Source organism: Candoia aspera, chromosome 4 (assembly GCF_035149785.1).
Source record: "Candoia aspera isolate rCanAsp1 chromosome 4, rCanAsp1.hap2, whole genome shotgun sequence".
NCBI lineage: Eukaryota > Metazoa > Chordata > Lepidosauria > Squamata > Boidae > Candoia > Candoia aspera.
Window position 1 is genome coordinate 83,624,948 of NC_086156.1, and position 20,109 is coordinate 83,645,056.

Consider the following 20,109-nt stretch of genomic DNA (forward strand, 5'->3'; position numbering starts at 1 on the left):
TATTCTGGACAGAATCACACTCGCTCCAAAGGAGTTGATTTGTGACTGGATGTCCCCATGGATTTTTGGCTCCTGTTGAAGCAGCAGATGGAAGCTATGGCCACTGACACCTTCACCCTGCTTTGCCCAGTGAGCCAGTGACTGGACCAGTATGCTCTGGCAATGATCACTTTTACTTTGATCACCACTCAATAGGATTACTGCAATACACCTTACATAGGGTCTTTGGAGATGACCCAGAGGCTGCAGCTAGTACAAAATGCAGTGTCTTGGTTACTGGTGGGATTATCCTGCCAATGCAGAATAACACTAATTTTGAAGTTTTGCAGTAGTAGGCTTCTGGGCCCAATTAAAAGTGCTGGTTATTATTTTTAAAGCTGTACAGGGATGTAGCACAAGGATACATCAGGCAACACCATGCCAATATTGAATCTGCCTGTCTGGTTCATACATTGAGGGAGGGTCACTGAGAATTCCCCTCTCAATGAATCATGGGACAGGTGACACACCTTCTCGGTAGTGGCCTACATTTTTTGGAACTTACTTTTCCTGAAGTTACATATGGCTCCTACCCTTCTTTGTATTTCATAAGCAAGTAAAATCAATCCCTTTTCATCAAACCTTTGGCCTTGGTTTACTGTGGTTATCTACCATAGGAACTTTACTGAATTAATTACATTGTCTTGATTTTTTTTTTATTTTTTTTTTCATATCTGTGCTTCATCCCCCAGAATCCATCCAGATTGGAGCAGTTATAAACATTGTTAAAAAAACAAACAAAAAAATTCTTTTGGGGGAATTAACAGTGTTTCAGTGAAAATGGGATGGGAACTTTTGATCATGTTCACACTTGCTTAATTACTTCAAAGTTAATTTTGTGATACATTCCTAATTGTCTCACAATTTCTCACTCTCTTTTATTAAATTCTTCCTGGCTTACTTGGCAGCAACTAATCCACAATTTACAATGGCAACCAAGACCCCAATGGATTCCAACACCAGTGATGCAGACACAGATGCAGTCATAGATATGGAACATGGTAACTTGTTTTCGTTTTCTTACATTGCTGAAAGAGTTTCTAATTTGCTCAGTTGGTCTGACTCCCACAAGGATCCTACTGAAACCTTTGACTGCATGAAATGGTTAAGACCACAGACTAAAACAACGTTTCTGAAGCCCTCAGGGAACTATTATTCCCAAGCCATAGGGAATTATAATAATTATTTGGAGGGAAGCCACAGAAGTGAAAGTATAACTAACAGTTATAGCTTTATTTTCAGGTAATATAGTATGATGTGATTGCAAGTACTAACAGAATCAGTGACCTCATTAGAAGCCAGAAAGAGAACTTCAAATTCTTTAAAACCCAAGTGTAGAAATGTTCCTCTAGCTTTATTTTATTCTAGATTTTAGAATGCTTATGATAAGTATGGATATATTCTATTTGCTTACCCACAAGGATATAAGAATGATTAAGATACTGTATGCTGACATAAAGCAGAACAGTAAATATATGCAGATCCATACAAAAAATCCCCAGATTATTAAAAGAAAAAAAAGCAACATTTGTATATTTCTCTTTCATAAAAGGGGTATCTAGGCCCTAAGGGAGTTTTACATCTTCCAAAAAGGTGAACATTTTGGTGCGTGAACTGCCCTGATTTTAAAATCAATCAGAGAACAAATTTTCAACTTTGACTTAAAAATGGAGGATGTGAAGTAACATAATTATACAGCATTATTCTAAAGTGATTGATGCTGCACTCCAGTACATACTTACTTGTGACTAAACTTCATAAAACCTACTTAATAATGAGAAGACATTATATGAGCGTGCCCACACTAATAAATATTTGCATAGTTCTGGCTTCCTATATAGACATGAATCTATGTTGTGGTGGTGGTTTAGATTTTTATCCCACCACCCAGTTCAGGAGCTCATGGTGGTGTACATAACACTTCCTTCTCTTTCTTTTCCCTACAACAATTCTGTGAGGTAGGCTGGACTGTGAGATGTCAAAAGTCACCCAGTAAAATTCTATGGCTAAGGGTAGACTTGAATCTGGGTAGACTTGAATCTGGGTCCCCGTTGCACTAGTCAGCATCTTAACTACTGGCCTTTTGGTCACCAATATTGTGGATACAACATATATGCAAAGGAAAAACAGGTAAACATAAATTCAACTTCATCTTTTGCATCTTATTTGCCCCCTTCTGTTTCTTTACCTTTCCAGATTTTTACCCAGGAATTCCCAAAAGTCCCTTTCCTACTCCAAATGGTTCAGAGATCCTGGATATTTTGGAAAGCACTGTAATGACCACCACAGTGACCACAGTTATGGGCAGCTCCCAACCTGTCATCCGAAGTGGGACAGCAGATAACCTCATCCCTGTCTACTGCTCCATTTTGGCAGCTGTGGTGGTGGGTCTGGTGGCATACATTGCCTTCAAGAGGTAAGTAGGTCAGAGAGATTCCAGAAGATGAGTGTGCAGGAAGAGTGTTGTGATAGCTGAATGGGTAGTCACGGGCATTTTCCAGGGTTGATCTTGCTCACGGACTACATGTCCTTCAATTGTTCAAACTGCTTCCCTTACCTGCGATAAGGATGTAATTTTGGTTGGCCATGGTGAAGACGGAGACATAATGGAATATATTTTGCAGTTAAAAACCAGTCTGGGACTATAAATCCCAGCATTACCAATGACAATATAATGGTTTGTATGCAACTCTCATTTTCCTTTCAAGGGAAATGGTGTGTAAAGTATCATATTATCACTGACTATGCTTGAACAGTCCTCTAGGGCCTAAATATTTCTGCCTTCCCCTGCCCCCACATAAATTTGGGGACAGGGGAGGCTTAGGACAGGGAAAGGAGAAGGAAGTGGCTGCAGAAGAGGAGGCCACTTTGTGAGTATATGCTTAAAACAGATGCACATACTGCATTTTTCATACTGCAGGCCATATTTGACCTTTGAATGTCATTTCTGGGGACAATCTCAAGAAAGTAGATGGGACTAGGATGCAAATTAATTTGATTTAATTTCAGATGATGATGATTCTTCATCTTTTAAATAATTTCTAATGATCAGCAACTTTTGGTGCAGCTCAGGGGCCACATTCAAGGCTTTCAAAAGGCCTGGAGATAATCAGGGAGATGATTGTGCATCTCTGGCATGCAACATGGAAGAATACAACCATTCCCTGCCCATCCACCCCAGCCTTCTACATATATTTTACATCTTCCCCTTAAGTGATAGGCATCTTTATAACACCAAATAGATGCACTCCAAATGATTTCAGAGCTGGCCACATGCCACTATCCTTCAGTGGCAGTGGGCATCCTCTAGAAACAACTGTTCAGAATTGAAATTTCTCTTCTAAGTTGCTGTGTTACCAGAAATTAGTTCCTTCTCAATGCCAAGCCAGGAGCATCTCGCTTGTAGGACTGCCAGCTTTTCAGTGGCTCCTACAAGTATCTGACCATAAAAGAATGGGAAGATGATAATGATTATATCCATGCTATGAATGATTATCTCTGGCTGATTTCTGTAGCTCAAGTGGCTGATAAAGGCATAGAAGCAGGCCAAGCTGAAGCTGGTTTGTTGTCTTTTCCTGTGACTGATAGACAACCCAGCATTATTCATTTTTTTGCAAGAATGCTGGCTTTTATTATAAGACCATGTCCATTATCTTATACCGCAAGCTTTAATCACTAAATATGAAATATTCTCTTTTTGGGAAGCCAGTTGTCTTGGGCTGCATTGGAAGGCATTTCCTAAGGTGTAACCCAAAGATCCCATGCTCTTGCCTCTTCTCCTTCTCATTGATGCCTAATGGCCTTCCTTTTCCAAGAATGATAGACAAAAATAATAAGAATCATGTCGTTGGTTTGCCTCCTGATCCGCAATGCTATGGATTGGGTAGAGAGAGAGAGCGCAAATGGGAAATAAGGAAGTAGATCAATTGAGGATCCAAGTCCACCCCCTCCCCCTGGCTCAAATATCTTGAACCATCAGTGTTAGGTGACATCACTACCATATCTCAGAATTGTGCGTACACTGAAATGCCTTTATCCAGTTGGGGGCTCATTGACCCAACTCCAAGCTCCTATAAAATGTGCCTTTTTGCTCTCCTGGTTCAGCATGGTAGTGCCCCTGATTCCTCACCACTTGTCATGTTTGTTAGGGCAGGTAAGATTTGGAGTTCAGTAACAGCTGGAAGGTCTCATGTCTGCCCTGTCCTAGGCAGAAACAGATGCTTTCCCCTCTGGATGAAGAAAGAGAGCCAGCCCTGAAATTCACAAACGCTGTTGGCAATTGCAGTGACTTTCAGGAGCCAGCACAGATGAAACCACCCTTATCTGGATTGGCAAACTAGTCCATGGAGTGAGAGTTCTGTCTGGGCAAGCCTTGAAAAGATAGCATTCACCACACCCCAAACCTCATGATCTGCTGTAGGAAGGAATTGATTCTCAGTGACCCTGCCAATTTTGTAGTGTACCATGGGTCAGGAGAAAGAGCAGGTATCCTTGGATCAACTGTCAAACACTTTCACCTCTAGGTGGAACAGCTGCAAACAGAACAAACAAGGTGCCAACAACCGTCCTGTCAACCAGACGCCTTCCCCAGAAGGAGAGAAACTTCATAGTGACAGCGGCATCTCAGTTGATAGCCAAAGCCTCCACGATCAACAGCCACCGACACAGACTGCATCTCTACAAGGCAAGGGGATGGATGGGTCAAGCTGAAGCTGGGTGGGGGAGAAAGCAAAGAGCAGGAGTGCAAGTCAGAAAGACAGGGAACCCCTAATTACCAAAACATAGTCCTGGCAGACACCAAGAGGACAGTTGATCCAAGAACCATCTACTTTCTAGATCACATCCCTCTTGTTGTTTGTCCTGTAAACCAACTGGTGAAATCCAAACTACAGTTTGCCCCAGGAAGAAAGCAAGCATACACAAGAATGCTGGCTTTTATTATAAGATCATGTCCATAATCTTATGGACATGATCTTATAATAAGGCAGGCAGATAGCCAGCATACACAAGTTTTTGCTGGTACAACTGTAACTAACAAACCAAGTGAAATACAATGCAGAAATAGGCAAGGCAGGGCAAACAGCTTGATTCCACTGCCCCCAGGTTTCACATTTTCCCAAAAATATCTAATTCAGTGTTTTTCCATTTCACTTTTTTTTTGGGGGGGGGCACATATGACAAGTTAAATCTGTCACTCTGGAATTTTTTTCTAGTTTTTATTTTGTACTAAAATCTGTGTGCATTGTGGTACACATTGCTCCAAACTTTTTTTGCTTTCAATTTTATGTATATACACAGTTTTTATAAATAATTATCTACTCTAGTAGATAATTGGTAATATAATGTCTTTTCGTACACAATTCATGAATATATCCATTGGGGGGTAGATTTTTCCCTAATATATGTCTCTCTTAATTGTTGGTGAGCCACAATGAAGTATTCAGAGATTTGCAAATTTGGGGTATCTAAGTTTTGATTTATGTTTTGTTTTAAAAATGCAAAATCAGGTCAATTTGCATTCACACTTAAAGCTAAACACATTTCTCCCCCATCTCTAGCAAGAAGGCTGGTCTTCTCCACCTCTTTATAAACACCACAGCCAGTAGAAAGTGTGGAAAACAATTTTTTGGTTTCCCAAGAAATCCTGTAGGACAGCACTTGTTTGAGGCTGAACTTCAACTTAGATTTCAGTCCCAGAACACAGTTTGGAAAATCAGTCATACAACAGAAATATGTCATGCTCAGCCAAGTGATATTTTCCTTAAATCAGTAAATGGAGCAAAGAGTAAAAAGAAAAATTACTCTTTTTCTATTTCTGGGAGTCCATGCCAGTTGGGCTGTTAAGAAAAGATCTTAGTATGGAGGAGGAAGAAGAAGGCCCACTCAAGAACATATGTATGTGGAAGAGAGAACATATTATCTCCCAGTAACCTTTTTGTGTCATTGGTTTGGTTTGGTTTTTATTTATTTATTTCTATTTATACAAATGACTCTGGGTGGGATTTGATTTGATTTGATTTGATTTGATTGCCACTCCCATTCCTGGCAGTTTACAATAATAAAAACAGTATAATAAAAAATGCATAATGACTTGAACAGAGTTGGGCACAAATGGCCTTTCAAAATCCTCCAACAAATTCATGAGTGGAAAAACTGGGTAGACCATTTCTTTGACTTTCTCAAAGTGAACAAGAAATTATCCTACAAAGGGTAGGACTCCCACTCAGTGGAGACAAGAACATCACTACTGAAAAAGCCCCATGAGAGGAATTTTGGCCTGAGGTTTTCCCTTGGGGTTGATTTGAGGCATGAGTAGCCAAGGAGGCTGGAGAAATGCATCTAAACCCACCGCCCTGTCACTTCTTAAGTAAGCAGGTTCAAGAACACCACACTCTTTTCTTCTTTGAATGTCCTCTGCCTGACAGTGGGCTTGCACAGGCAGCCCTGTCCTCTTTTTCTGCTCTCCACAAGTTCAGCTGGGAGGCCTGAAGAGAAGTTGAACAAGTGTTTGTTTTAATGTATACAGCTCTCCATGCCATCTCAGATCACACAGCAAGCTGTGCTGTATTCCATGGAAGGCAAGTACAGCTCTCCATCAGACTAAATACTTGGAGGTTAGAAAGAGCTGTGTGGTAAGGGTGAAGGAGCAGTTTTGTCCTTTACCCATTTTGAAGCCCCCTTGTGTTGGGCCTCTCAACTTGATGGCCTCTCAGATGATGGCCTCTCAAAATTTGGATCCAACACTCTTCCTTTCTACACACTCATTGGGTTTGTACCAAAAGAGAAATCCTGGAACTAAAATGAAAATTTGTACATTTTTAATTTGAGAGATGTTCAGAATGGGGCAGCTGGAACATTAATTGTGATACAGACAAAGAAAAAAACAGAACATTAAAGGCAGTGTGAGAATAACGGTGGATATAATCTTACCTGGATGATTTAGAACAATTCATGTTCTGCCTTGCCACAGTGAAGTTCATGAAATTACCCAGAAAAACCTCCATCCAGATCTTAATTATGGTTCACCTTTGGAAGCTTATTGGTCTGTTTATATTTCTTATAACTCACAGAACACAAGCATCTATGATTCCATGCTCTTCAGAATGTTTTCATGCAGTTTGCTATTTTAAAAAGACACTAGCATGCTTATCTAAAAGCATATCTCATCAAAGGAATTGTACATGAAATGCAAATAAACATAGATATTTTACTGTGAAAGACACCTACAATACTTACACATTTTTGTGCCAATCTTTTTTTTTAAGTGTCAGGTGGCGCTGCGGGTTAAACCGCTGAGCTGCTGGGCTTGCCGATCGGAAGGTCGGCGGTTCGAATCCGCCTGACGGGGTGAGCTCCCGTTGCTAGTCCCAGCTCCTGCCAACCTAGCAGTTCGAAAACATGCAAATGTGAGTAGATTAATAGGTACCGCTTCGGCGGGCAGGTAACGGCATTCTGTGTAGTCATGCCGGCCACATGACCACGGAAGTGTCTATGGACAAACGCCGGCTCGTCGGCTTTGAAACGGAGATGAGCACCGCCCCCTAGAGTCGGACACGACTGGACTTAATGTCAAGGGAAACCTTTACCTTTTACTAATTCAGAAATAGGGTGAAATTGACCTGGACCAAAAACAGTCTGAGCCAAATGTTGGGGTTCCTACAGTAAAGAGCTGTCTATGGCTCCCATGATAATATCTGATATTTTCCCATTTCCCTCCTGGGCTTTCCCCCAGGAGCATGCACAATTGCTGAGGATTATTGTGGATAGCTGCAAGCCATTCATTTTAAACTTGCCACATTGCTCTGGGGCATTGTGGGAAATCTAAAATGGCTCCCAGCCATCCACTTCTAGCTAAAACCAACTTTGGGAACATGGAATAGGTAAGTGAGTAGCCCCCATGCAGTTAAGGTCTTTTTAACCTTTCGGTGCTCTCTATCCCAAACCCATTTCTCAATTTCAGGTATTAAAGGAGATGGGAATCTTTACACCAGCCTGCCACCTAACAAACGGGAGGAGGTTGAAAAGCTGTTGAATGGTTCCACAGAGGAGACATGGCGCCACCTGGCCGGAGAACTGGGCTACAAGGAAGATCACATAGACTCCTTTACACAAGAGGAATACCCAGTTCGTGCGCTGCTCTCTGATTGGTCCAGCAAGGACAGTTCCACCATGGATGCCCTTTATTCAGCCTTGCGCAAAATCCAAAGGGGGGACATTGTGGAGAGTCTTTACAGTGAATCCACTGCTAGTTCACCAGTGTGAAGGAGGGAAAGGGGGCAGAGGCATTCTGAGTTAGCTCCACATTTCTCCTGCCTCACTGGTGCCTCTTGGAAGAACATGTGAAGGAAAAGTAGAGCTCATTCTTTCTGGGGACACTGGAACAATCCTGTAAGCACTGGTTCAGTTATTATTGTTTTCCCCTTTCTGCCCTACTGGCCTGGTATTTTCATCTAATAGCTCTTGCTAGTTAGTAACAGACAATAAGATGGTAAAAGAAAATGGAGGAAGGCAGTTGGAGTAGATGTCTTGTTTGTACTGTATGTGCTTCTTAAAATCTCCTGGACTGACAGTGGGCTGCTGATTCTGAACCGAGGTGAGGGTGAAGAAAGACATCCATCCAAAGCCAATTGCTTGACTTTTCTTTCAGGTGCCTCTGACATTTATCCCATGTGCTTCTCCCGTGTTCTCATCTACGTAAGTTCTCTTTCTACACTTGCACATCATCTTTCCTCCAGTCACCAGCTTACCCTATTTAAGCACATCTGAAATCAGGAAATAACAAGGAGACCAGCCGGATATGTTACAAAATGATGAAGGATTCAAAGAAGGCAGAAAGAACAGGAATGCTGGGCCTGAAACAAGGGGACATATGGAGTTAAGAGGACAGAGTGAACATTTGTTTTGAGACAGCTTCCTGGAGGGTTCCTGGGTGGGGAGGGAAGAAATGTAGACCAGGTTGCTAGCTATCAAAACTGACTCTGTGAAGATCAAAGTGAGAAGTTTAGGGATGGAGCCCAAAGAGAAAATAACCACATTTCCATCCAAGTATTGGTGACCACATCAAGACTATATTTGATCCTGCCCTTGTTTTCTTGTCAGAGGCATTCCTCTCTAGCTCAATAAGCATTTTTTAAAAAAAAAAAAAACCCTTGTTCTATTTTTCTCTTCCGGGGTTTGACTGAAACCAGCCAAGCCATATAAACCCTTGCTTAAAGGAGCCAGATAAGCCACACTGAAGAGTGGAGCTAGCCAGAAACAAACAAGGCAAGTGGTCAGACATATTCACTGGTTTTCCAAGGGATGTTGCTTTGATGATGCCACACCCTCGGTGTTCTTCCACGAACTGGTAAACCAATCACTGTGGGTTAATGAAGCTGTTACCTCTGTTGCATTAAAAGGGGAAACAAACAAAAAAATCCCTTAGTGGCCTTAATGCATAAAGTGGGGAGCAATCTATATGAAAATGTTGTAGCTGCTCTCAGAGGTAGAACTTTGTTGAATGTTATTCCTGCATCAAGTGATCTACCACCACCAGAACACCCTGGTGTTTTCCATTTCTTAAATATTAGAGGGATCTGAAAAGAACCATGGGGTAGGACGGTGGGGAGGTATTCTACAAGCTAACAAGACTCACCAAAAGCCCTTGGGCAAGAAAAAAATGAACTGGAACTGAACAATTCTTCCCCTCTGTATTACAAGATCCATGTTGGTTTCCTTTATTCTTATTCTGAATATTCAAGTAGTCCTGATGAAAAAAAAATGGTGGCATTTGAAAGCTGACAGTGTTTTAAACAATTGACTGGGCTGTTCATGGGGATTGTTTCGCTGCTCATCTTGTTCCTCTGAATTAAAACTGTGGAGAAGAAATTCCTCCATCACATGCATGCACACACACGCATATATAAATATATACTGTGAAAGTAATAGGAATACTTCCTGGGGAATGTTAGTTAGGAATTCAAGTTAATTTCCTATCTCAACCAAGAAGGTGGTTAGGGAAGCATGGAAGTCTCTGAACAAAGTGTTGCCCTTCTGACCATTTTCCTTCCAGCATTCTAGTTTTATTGATTTGCCTCATCCGAAACTTCTATTTTAACCTTGACGTTTTTGCTTTCGACAAAACTTAGTAGCAATTTTAAATAGGATGGTACAAAACAGATTGAGGAAAGTTAATTATGTTTTTTGTTTTCTATTTAGCACTTTTTATAAAGCCATGTCTTTATTTGTGAGCTGTTGCCATCACACAACAATAATCATAATAAAGGAGCCAGAAGCAGAGCTAGTAATAAATCCAATGGCTAAATTGTTTAGAAAGAAAATATGGAGGTAATAGAAGTACCTGTGGCCTGCCTTGTTTTGAGTCAAACTACTGGCCCACCTAGCCTAATATTCTCTGATCTGGCAGCTGCCTTCATTTATTCAGACAGAAGCCTTTTCATGTCAACCCAAGATCCCTTTTTAGCGGTACGAAGGACATCGAACCTGGAACTTCTCCACACAAGGCAGGGCTTTACCTCAGAGGTCCAACTTACAATCTAGTTCAGCCTCCTCTTGGTATACAATCTGGAGGTCACTCAAGCAGCCCTTATCTCTTCTTGGGGAGCTGTGGGCCTTGTTGTGCAGTGACTGTCCTGAAAGAAGCAATAGTGTGCCAAACGTTTTTGCTTTTCTCGAACGTGCTTGGCCATTGAACAACTCTGCCTTTTAAGACGTACTGCAGTAAGTCTGTCATTTTTCTTCTGGAACCTCCAAATCTCCACAGATAAAAAGAAGCAAGATAGAAGCCCCACTGGAATTCAGTTTGTTTCAGAGTGTAGCAAATAGAATTTATCTTAGGTCAGCAGGTAAATTTTGGCACAGGACACAATATACAGTCTGAGTTTGGAGCTTGCTGTCTATCCTCTGCAGAAGAAAGCCCCCTACCCCCAACATGCTATGCTTCCTTATTGTTCTGAAGACAGAACAGGAACAAGCAAACCAATAAATATAAGAGACTGGATGATTAGTATTCCTCAATAATAAAACTATGATGTATAAATGTGTCATATTGTAACTGTGTTATGCAACAGCTGCAGTTCTTCCCACAATCATGTTTCAGCTGCATGATCCTAGGAGAAGATGTGTGACTGCTTTAAAATGTTGCAGAGAAGTACTATGTTTGTCCTTCAAAGCATCTTTCTAGAATGAAATCAGAAATGCTGTACAGTCCTGTTGATTATCACAGCCGTGCTGATCAATTGGTGCTGTTAGTGCTTGCATATGAAGACCCCTCCTCAGACGTGGCTAATAAGGACACAGTGTCAGCGAAAGACAGTACCTTTGGAGTACAACAACATTTTTTTTCTTTTCTTTAACCCAGGAAGTTAAAGGATGGTGAGTTCTTATGCTAACAGCCCCCCAAGAGGAGATGGAAGTATGAAGGGATAGGGCAGGGAAATACACAGCCTACATGGTTGGAATTTGGCCTATTTTACATGGAGTGGAATTACCCTGGATAGGTAATAGGATCTCTACAGTATATCGGAGCCATGCTTAGTTGTAAAGGTATGTTGTCGAAGAGAATAAAATGGGAAAATGACACTTTATTATAAATCATTGTTGGTGTATGTCTGCATCTTATTCGCTGTATTGGACTGGAGGTGGGCACAGTAAACCTGTGGATCTCCTTTGTGGGTTTGGATGCCAGAATATCCAAAAAGCTCAATATCATTGCAGTCTCCTGCTAGCAGGGTGGAAGGAGAATGATTGGTGGCTTTTCTCAGGGCTATTTAAAAAATCTGTTTGTGTGTGTATGTGTGTGTGTACCCAAACATATCTCTCACACACAAACGCACACAGACACACACACTAGCTTCTAGGCTGAAATAGAATCCATGTTACTTAGGGAAGGCAGTTGGGTTGCTAGACTTGGTGAATCCAGGAATAACCTTACCTCCATGCCTCTTTTGTTGGAAAAAGATGTTCTTAGTTGCTCTCAAGGAAGGTTCCAGTGTAGAATTTCTTCCTCCAAAATTGGAACCCTCTCTCCAATCTTGGTTGAACTACAGTTTGTAGTTCAAATCACTCTGATTCTTCGTTTGTTTATTCTGTCAGTATCTTATCCCAAGAACATTCTTATCCTGAATAAATACTTCTCTGACAGAAGCGCTGGACTGGTCAGTAAGTTTCACTAAGAACGTCCAAAGACTTAGTCCCTTCAATTCTAAGGTGGCATGGATGGATGACTTAAAAGAGATTCTGGGGAGAGAATGGGCACATCTGTGTGACTGTAAATGATTTTGTAGCAGCTGCATGGCCAGCTGTACCTGTATACTGTTCAAATATGAATAAATAGGCACACTTGTGCCCATAGCACTGTGTATGTATTCCAAAAATCAGATGAGGAAGGGGGATACCACTTTAAGAGTGTTCAGTTGGCTGGATTTTCCCTGCTGCAGTTCTTACTCTTCAAGAGGTTTGAATTTCTCTGCCCCACCATTCTTCCCCTCTCCCTGAACCAAACTGACAACACAAAATTTCCCCTGAATTCTGCAGCCCCTCCAAGTTTACTTTGCAATCAAAAAAGACAAACTGAGCAGATTTAGATAAACATACCTAATGGGCCTACAGCTGTTCCAGACATTCCAGTACAGACACAGATGTTTGCTTTTAACAGTAAATGTTCTGGACTCCTTCGCTTATGTTAACTGCTGTATGTGTTTGAGCTCATTTTGACTAATTGATGCATTATGATTAGCCAGCTCATGATTAGCCAGGACTGCTATGTGGTTGGCTGGCAACAGACCACTTCCAAGGGCAGCACCTTTGCAGTGTCATTATTTAACAGCATCATTCAATTTTATGTGTTGCATCCATCTTCTTTTTTCAACCAAGATGCTTAACACAGTATGCGTGGGCTATTTTGTATATGGGTGGTCTTCCTTCCAACTGCAGCTCAGATCCAAACCCGCTTACCTTTAGAAGCTCAGCTGAAGCAAAGGTAGTTCCATAAACATAGATTATAGCACTAATAAAACATGTTTCTTCAGCTGCAAACTACAAAAGAGTGGAACTGTGATGGACTTTCCACACCATCAGGGGACTATGTGGCTTTTCCACATGTTCATCCCATTGTGTTCTTTCATGCCTAAGTCCTTAGGAGCTATCCTTTATCTTTTCAAAAGATATAGTTTTGACATAGTCAGGGACTTATCAAGCAGCTAAGTCTAACTTAGATAAGCACTTAATAACAATTCCTTTTGTAGTATGATTCTATTTTTAAATTATCTTTTAAGTAGCACCAAAACATCTTCACAGCTTTAGCTATATTAGAGCAAAACACCACTTTCGTAGAACTTTCTGAAGGGCTCTGTCCCTGTGATGTTATAATGCCGTATGTTTCCAGATTATAACCGTTTTAACAAGTAGTCAGTGGTAAGGGCTGGAACAATATTTTTAAAAAGTTGTTAGTGTAGCATTATATTAATGTAAATGCTAATTAAAAAATAAAAAGAGCTACTGATGGTCATACTGATAAAAGCTATGACTGGAAAGCATATTCTTTAATTACATAAAATTTTGCATTCATGTTTATTTTACAGATAGATGATATAGATATACTGTAGATTTAGATGATTTAGATGATTTAGATTTAGATTTACACACACCACAGATGCACACAATGTTTTGGTGCTTCTTAGAAGAGCAATAAAAAATGGATGGTGATTAAAAGGACATCTGCTTTAAAAGTTAAATTCCAAGCATGATGATGAGCTATAGGTTCTTTTGGTCTGCCCAGTCTAATGCCTAATACTTTTATAAAGCGGAAGAAAAGTGCTAAAGGCATCTACACCTGAGTGATTTCTTTATTCTTCCCACACCTCAACAAAGTCATGGAAAACACCACCTGAAAAAGTCAAGAGGATTATAAAGGAGTGATGATACAATGTAGAAACTAGGAAATTTAAGTAAATAAATCATGGTTACTGTATGATAAACCCTCACTGGAGAACAGCCCAGGCAGTTCTAGACTCTGATCCAGGTGTCAGACTGCAAGTAATGCCCGAAACAAGAGGATGTTGTTTGAAGCTCCAGACTAGAAGCCAAATGACTTGATCCCATGTATTGGCATGAGCCCAAATTTCCCAGCGCAGACCAATCTGAGGATTAGAAGCACATCCAGTGCTTAGGATGAAGAACCAAGGCTCTCTAAAAGTTGCCACCCAATTGTAATGTTTAATACCACAAAAGAGGGAAAATGTTAAATGCACTGAGAGTAATTACATTCATTTAATTCAACCAGAGCACATTTTTGTCTTGGGCCCACCCATTTCTTTATCTGTTGGACTTGCCCACTTTTTGGAACCTGCATTCTAGCATACCCTTCAAAGGTTAAACGTGATCCTCAACTTGAAAAGGGTCGCACCTCCCTATTGTAAGCCATACTTGGTCACTTCCTCTTAAGCCTAAAGGAATGCACTCACGCTGCACACGTACTGTACTCTAGCTACTGCATTAACCCATTTTCTGGATTCACAAAGAACCATGAACTAAATGGGCTGGGGTCATGCAACAGTTTAAGCCCCTGAAGAACAAACTAAGGTTACTACCAACCAAGCTTCGGAGGTTGTACAATGGTAGCTACTAAGTCTTCAGCTGGTGAAGCATATTGTGTGAACACAGCCATTGTGGAAGTGATGACTTGCTAATTAGAAAGAGAAGGTGTTTAATGAGTACTTGGAGGCCCTTGCCTCCATTATAACACCAAAGGTTTGGAGCTGACAAGCACATAAAAAAGTGCAGGGCTTCAATCAAGCAGTTATGACTGCTAACTTGAGTTTCTTCACACCCCCACCCCACACATGCCCCTGCATCAGGGGGAGGGGATCCATCACTTGTGGCATTCTCCCTCTTCGTACTACCCAGATAACACCTAAAAACAAGACATACATGATGCCTACAGGGTGAAGGATGGATGAACCAACTTTCTGATACCAGAAGAGCGGATGATGTTAAGCAACAACTTATTTGAATCCATTTCTGTCTAAATCCTGAATCTCCCCCAGGAAGGCAATCTAAATGGTAAGTAACAAACACTGACAGAAGCAGCCGGCACCAGGATGAGGAGCAGCTGCCCAGATGTTCCTTATTTTAAATCTGAGTTTTGTCTTACATCTTGTTTACATGCAAAGAGATACCCAAGGTTGTTTAATTCTTTGTCATTATCTTGGCGCAACCTTTTATAAGCGGATCTGAAAGTGGAAATCTTTCATAATCTCAGATGTGGGAAGGGGATTGTGTGGTTACTCTCAAGGAGAAGGGAAAGGGCCTCTTTACAGGCTCAGGAAAACATGCTGTACTGTGGCCATGGAGAAGCCTTCCCTTTCACCTTTGACCTATCAACAAGCTTCAAATCCTCATCTATCCACCCACCCACCCACCCATGCTATCTCTTAACAACCAAGCTAGAGGGCTTCTGGAAGATTAAAAAGGAGAGCAGGAAAATGTATCATAATAGCCAGAGTTATTGAAAGGAAAGAGAATAGATATAAAAGTGATTTAAAAAATCAGGTAAAACTTACAAAAAGCAACAGTAGTTTTTGAGGCAGACCTTTAAGAACACCTTTTGAATCCATGCATACATGAAGTCATGTACAAACATTTATTTGTTTGTTTCCATTTTGAGGCCACCTGACTCCACAGCAACTCTAGCTGACTTACAAGTACATTTAAAAAACCCAACATATATCCAAGAAAAAGAATACAGATGACCAGAAGACAGAATCAGAAAACCAAAAGGGCTCAACCACCATCCTTATCCAAGGCCTAGGAGAATAACCAGGTCTTTAACGATTTGTGGAAAGTCAAAAGGGTGGGAGCAATATGGTTCCCCAGGGGGATATTGTTCCACAGGGCAGGAACTATCACTGAGAAGGCACAGTTCCTAGGTCCTGCAAGATGACACTGCTTAATTGACAGGACCTGGAGCGTGCCCACTCTAGCTGACCTCATTGGATGGGTGGAAACATAAGGAGACATGTGGTCCCTCAAGTAACCAGGTTCAATGCCATGAAGGACTTCTGTAATGGTATGTGGGAATGACCTTGGGAGACAGGAGGGAGAGCCACAGACTAGTAAAAGATCAGATGAGAGGCAGCTGAGCCCACAGAAGAAATAGGGACATAGCAAATATCTCAGAAGGGACCCTCCCTAGTTTCTTAGATTGTAAAGGTGAGGGGGGAGAGATGTACTTTCAGACTTGGAAGATTCTGTTAATGTAACCTTACAATAAACTTAGAGCTAATAATTCTGAGTGTGCTTCTTGTCTGGACTACCTTGCAAGGCTGAAAGCACTGATATCCAACACTTTGAATTGCACCCAGAAGCTTGGCTGGCTAGGGAATTCTGGGAGTTGAAGTCCACACATCTTAAAGTTGCCAAGGTTGAGAAACACTGAGCTAGACTTGGCTCAAGTCACTTGTTCAAAACAGTACCACCACCCTGGGAAGGCATATCATTACACAATGTTTTTGCAGGCAGACTGCCACTGACCAAACTTGACATATGCAAAATATGGGCTAAGTAATTAAGAACCCTTCCCCTCACTTTGAGCCTGTGCAAACCTCACTTTTCTCACTTTGCTCTCTTGACAGCACCCTTCCTAACACTGCTGTTTTCTCCTCTGTGATGGTGCATAGCTATCTTTTGAGAACAGTTTTAAAGTCATGGAGGAAGGTAGAGACAAAAAGGAGGGGCATGATGGGAGCCAAACAGGGAAAAACAAAAACAGATGAGCCATGCTCACAAGGTGGTCAAATAGGCAGGAATCAGGAGACAAGTATTTCCGCTATCCCCAAGAACAATTTATGGTTATTGCAGGAAGCAAAAATATTATCTGCAGAAGGTGGAAATGAGCATGAGGTTAATACCAGCTTGGAGAAGGGAGGGGAGAGGGAAGGGTCAGAGAATTTCCCTTCCTTGGCAGTTTTATAGCTTCCAAAGGAAAAGTAGAAAAATGAATGAAAAAAACACACCAACTAGTTTAACTTGATTCTCCAATTGGGCCAACCTGGTTCTTGCTATGTGCTGGAGCACATTTCCCATCATCCCAAGCCAGCATGTCCAATGGTCAAGAAAGCATTAAAGCAGTGTTTCTCAACCTTGGCAGCTTGAAGATGAGTGGACTTCAACTCCCAGAATTCCCCAGCCAGTATGGCTGGCTGGGGAATTCTGGGAGTTGAAGTCCACACATCTTCAAGCTGCTAAGGTTGAGAAATGCTGCATTAAAGTGAAGACCAGTATTAATCTATGAGAGCAGATTTTTTTTATGATAAGGAAAAAAATAGGGATAATGTGGAACGGTGATAATTGGCCCTACCTTCCCCTTTAAACTTCTTGAATGTAGCTGAAAAATTGCAGGATAAAATCCTTGTTTGGAAGGATTGATGTCCCCTCACATTCCTTAATTCAATCATTCCATGGGAATGAAGTGTGCTTTGTAATCCTACGCCACTTCCTTTAGCTGTAATGCTCCATATATGCCTAAACCAACCTAGCTCATATATCACAGTATCATGGTTGAATTACCACAACACCCAGAGCCAGAACCAAATGTACCATGTGATGTGTGAACCCAGCCATTCTCTCTTCTTTCTCTGCCTCCCAGGGCCCACTTTCAAAACTCCTCCTCTAGTGCCATAACTGATTTTGAACATCATGTGCTACCTTCTCCCCTACTCACTTCCTGACTAACCTTTTTTTTTTTAAACCATCCCTAATTCTCCATCAGTTTCTGGTTTCTTGAGGTTCACATTTGTCCTGGAAAAAGAGAAATGGTGCTATATGCTAGAATGATGTAATAACACATCTACTGATTTCTCCAATGGACATTTATTAATCCATAAGTCTTGGAGTAGGCATCCTCAGGTGATGTGGGATTACTCCCCCCCCCATGATTCCCAGCCACTGTGGTCAATGGAGATGCTGCCTTGGATTCTATGAAGGTTGTTATAGACTAATACATTTGGAGGCAATTGGTTGCAACTAGCATCCCATCCATAGTACAATCCAATGTTTGGAATGACAATATTTTCAGTCAAGATAGTGAAAACAGTGAAGCCAAAACAGAATCTCAAGAGTCATTTCTGTATTTTGAGTTTCCTGACAGAGTCTTGCTGGGCTGGTGACTTCAGTGAACAAAAAACAGCGGAAAAAAAATATTGTATGGACATAAGATGTGACTCAGAGAGAGAAGGATCTGAGAGGAACCTTCTGTCATGTCCCCCGTTGCAATGTATACATACATCACAATGGGGAACATGCCTTCCCGGGGAAGGAGAGGAAGGAGGAAGGAATCAGTGATAATCTCACAAACACTCACAATCTCACAAAGACAAATACAAATAAAGGACAAAGGAGCCATACCTTTGTCCTGACCTGAAAAGCCATCACCCTATCTCCCTGACATCTCTGCATTACCACGGGGGACACACCTGCTCCGGACACAGGAAGAAGACAGAGGCAATCAGCGCTAATCCCCCTGATTGCCCATCGAGACTCCGGAATCACACCCCGATCGCCCATCGAGACTCCGGAATCGCACCCTGATTGCCCATCAAGACTCCGGATCAGGACTTTGGGACAATAGGGGGTGGGGAAGGATCAGGTCCACACCGTGGGTATTTACCGGATACCTCGCACGCCATGTGCTCATTCCCGTCTTTTTCCGTGTATGCATTCTATTCCCAATAAACCAGAAATCCTTAGCCCTGACTAAGTGAGTCTGAGTCTCTTTGGGAATAAGGCAACCATCACACCTTCTGTCCTTGGTCCTCTCCATCTTAACTGGGCTCTAGAGATTATTCTGCATTGGGCCTATATTATCCCAGAAAATTATTGGCTGCCAAAAAGAAAGGATTCACCTCTTGATTCCTCTCCCCCTTTCCTTTCTCTTGTCAGTTTTTGGGAAGGAAAGGAAAAGGCAAAGCTGGAAGGGAGTCAAGCAGCCAGGCAGTGAAGCAGAGCTGCCTGCTTGCCACCCCATGTCCCCCAAGGCGCAATCTGTCTCCCAGATGTAGAAGGGAGCAGGCACATTCCCCGGTAATGCAAAGCAGGTTGCTTGTAAAGCTTATAGAGGCGGCAACATCTTGGCTACATGCCAGACTGCAGGTCAACTTTGCCCCCCAATAGCGCAGCTTCATGTCTTTATAAACACAGGGGCCGCTCAGGGCAAGGAAGGCTTGATGTGGAGAAGATGCAAGGACCTGGTAAGAAGATCCCTTGCCACTCTTTTCCTAAACTGTCGAGAATGTCTGGGTCAGATTAGGAATGGGTGAAAATTTATTTAGTTCTTAAGTTAAGAATTAACAAGCATTCACATATTTGTTTACCAGCAAGATGGAAAGACAATGAGATTCTGAAGTCTGAATGTGTGGGAAAGCAAATGGATAGATTTGTCCATTTATTCCAAATGTTTTTGGTTTAAAGCCCTGTGTATTCAAGCACATTTGTGATCTTGAAGGAGAGTTGCTATTTTTCCCTTGACTCGCTCCTCATCTTTAAAGCTACATAGAAGGCAAGTACACTTTGAGCTTTTCCACAGATTAATAAATAAGATCATTTGGTTCATTTTTTAAATTAGAGGTGACTATAATTATCCAACTTTGGAATGTATACAACTTTACATGCGTTAAGATTTGAATGTGGGAGCAAACAAACCTTAAAGACTAGACTTAATTTTGAGCCATGTTTTGACCTGAAATCTCCCTTTGGAGTTCAGCCCCATAACATGCAAAGCAAAGAGCATCTGAGCAGAACAGGGAACTAAAGCAGATTAGCAGGAAAGGATTGTTAACCATCATTTCTAATGTATCCCTAGTGGCATAGCCATGTTAGATTAGCAGTTACTATGCTTCTAGGAGCCATGCCTATGCCAAGGTGTCTGGAGATCAAGTGGTAGTGAGTACCTACAGCAACGCAAGGGGAAGGATGAAGGCTGTGGCCTAGTCTGGTGTACTGCTAGCCCCAGTGGCCTAGCGTGTCATCTGGGTGCATTGGCCAAAGTAGCTTTCCAGGAGACCAGACCTGTGGGAG

The 20,109-nt window shown here is 41.7% G+C and overlaps 1 protein-coding gene across 1 annotated transcript in view; it reads left to right on the forward strand.

Moving 5' to 3' along the window:
* The window catches only part of NGFR (nerve growth factor receptor), a 70,961-nt gene extending 59,576 nt beyond the window's left edge, over nucleotides 1–11,385 (forward strand). The window contains exons 5-8 of the mRNA XM_063300835.1: nucleotides 948–1,040; nucleotides 2,236–2,455; nucleotides 4,563–4,723; nucleotides 8,000–11,385. Coding sequence (XP_063156905.1) covers nucleotides 948–1,040; nucleotides 2,236–2,455; nucleotides 4,563–4,723; nucleotides 8,000–8,301 — 776 coding nt within the window. The 3' untranslated portion in view covers nucleotides 8,302–11,385. The remainder of the gene's footprint in view (nucleotides 1–947; nucleotides 1,041–2,235; nucleotides 2,456–4,562; nucleotides 4,724–7,999) is intronic.
* The last annotated feature ends 8,724 nt before the right edge of the window (nucleotides 11,386–20,109 follow it).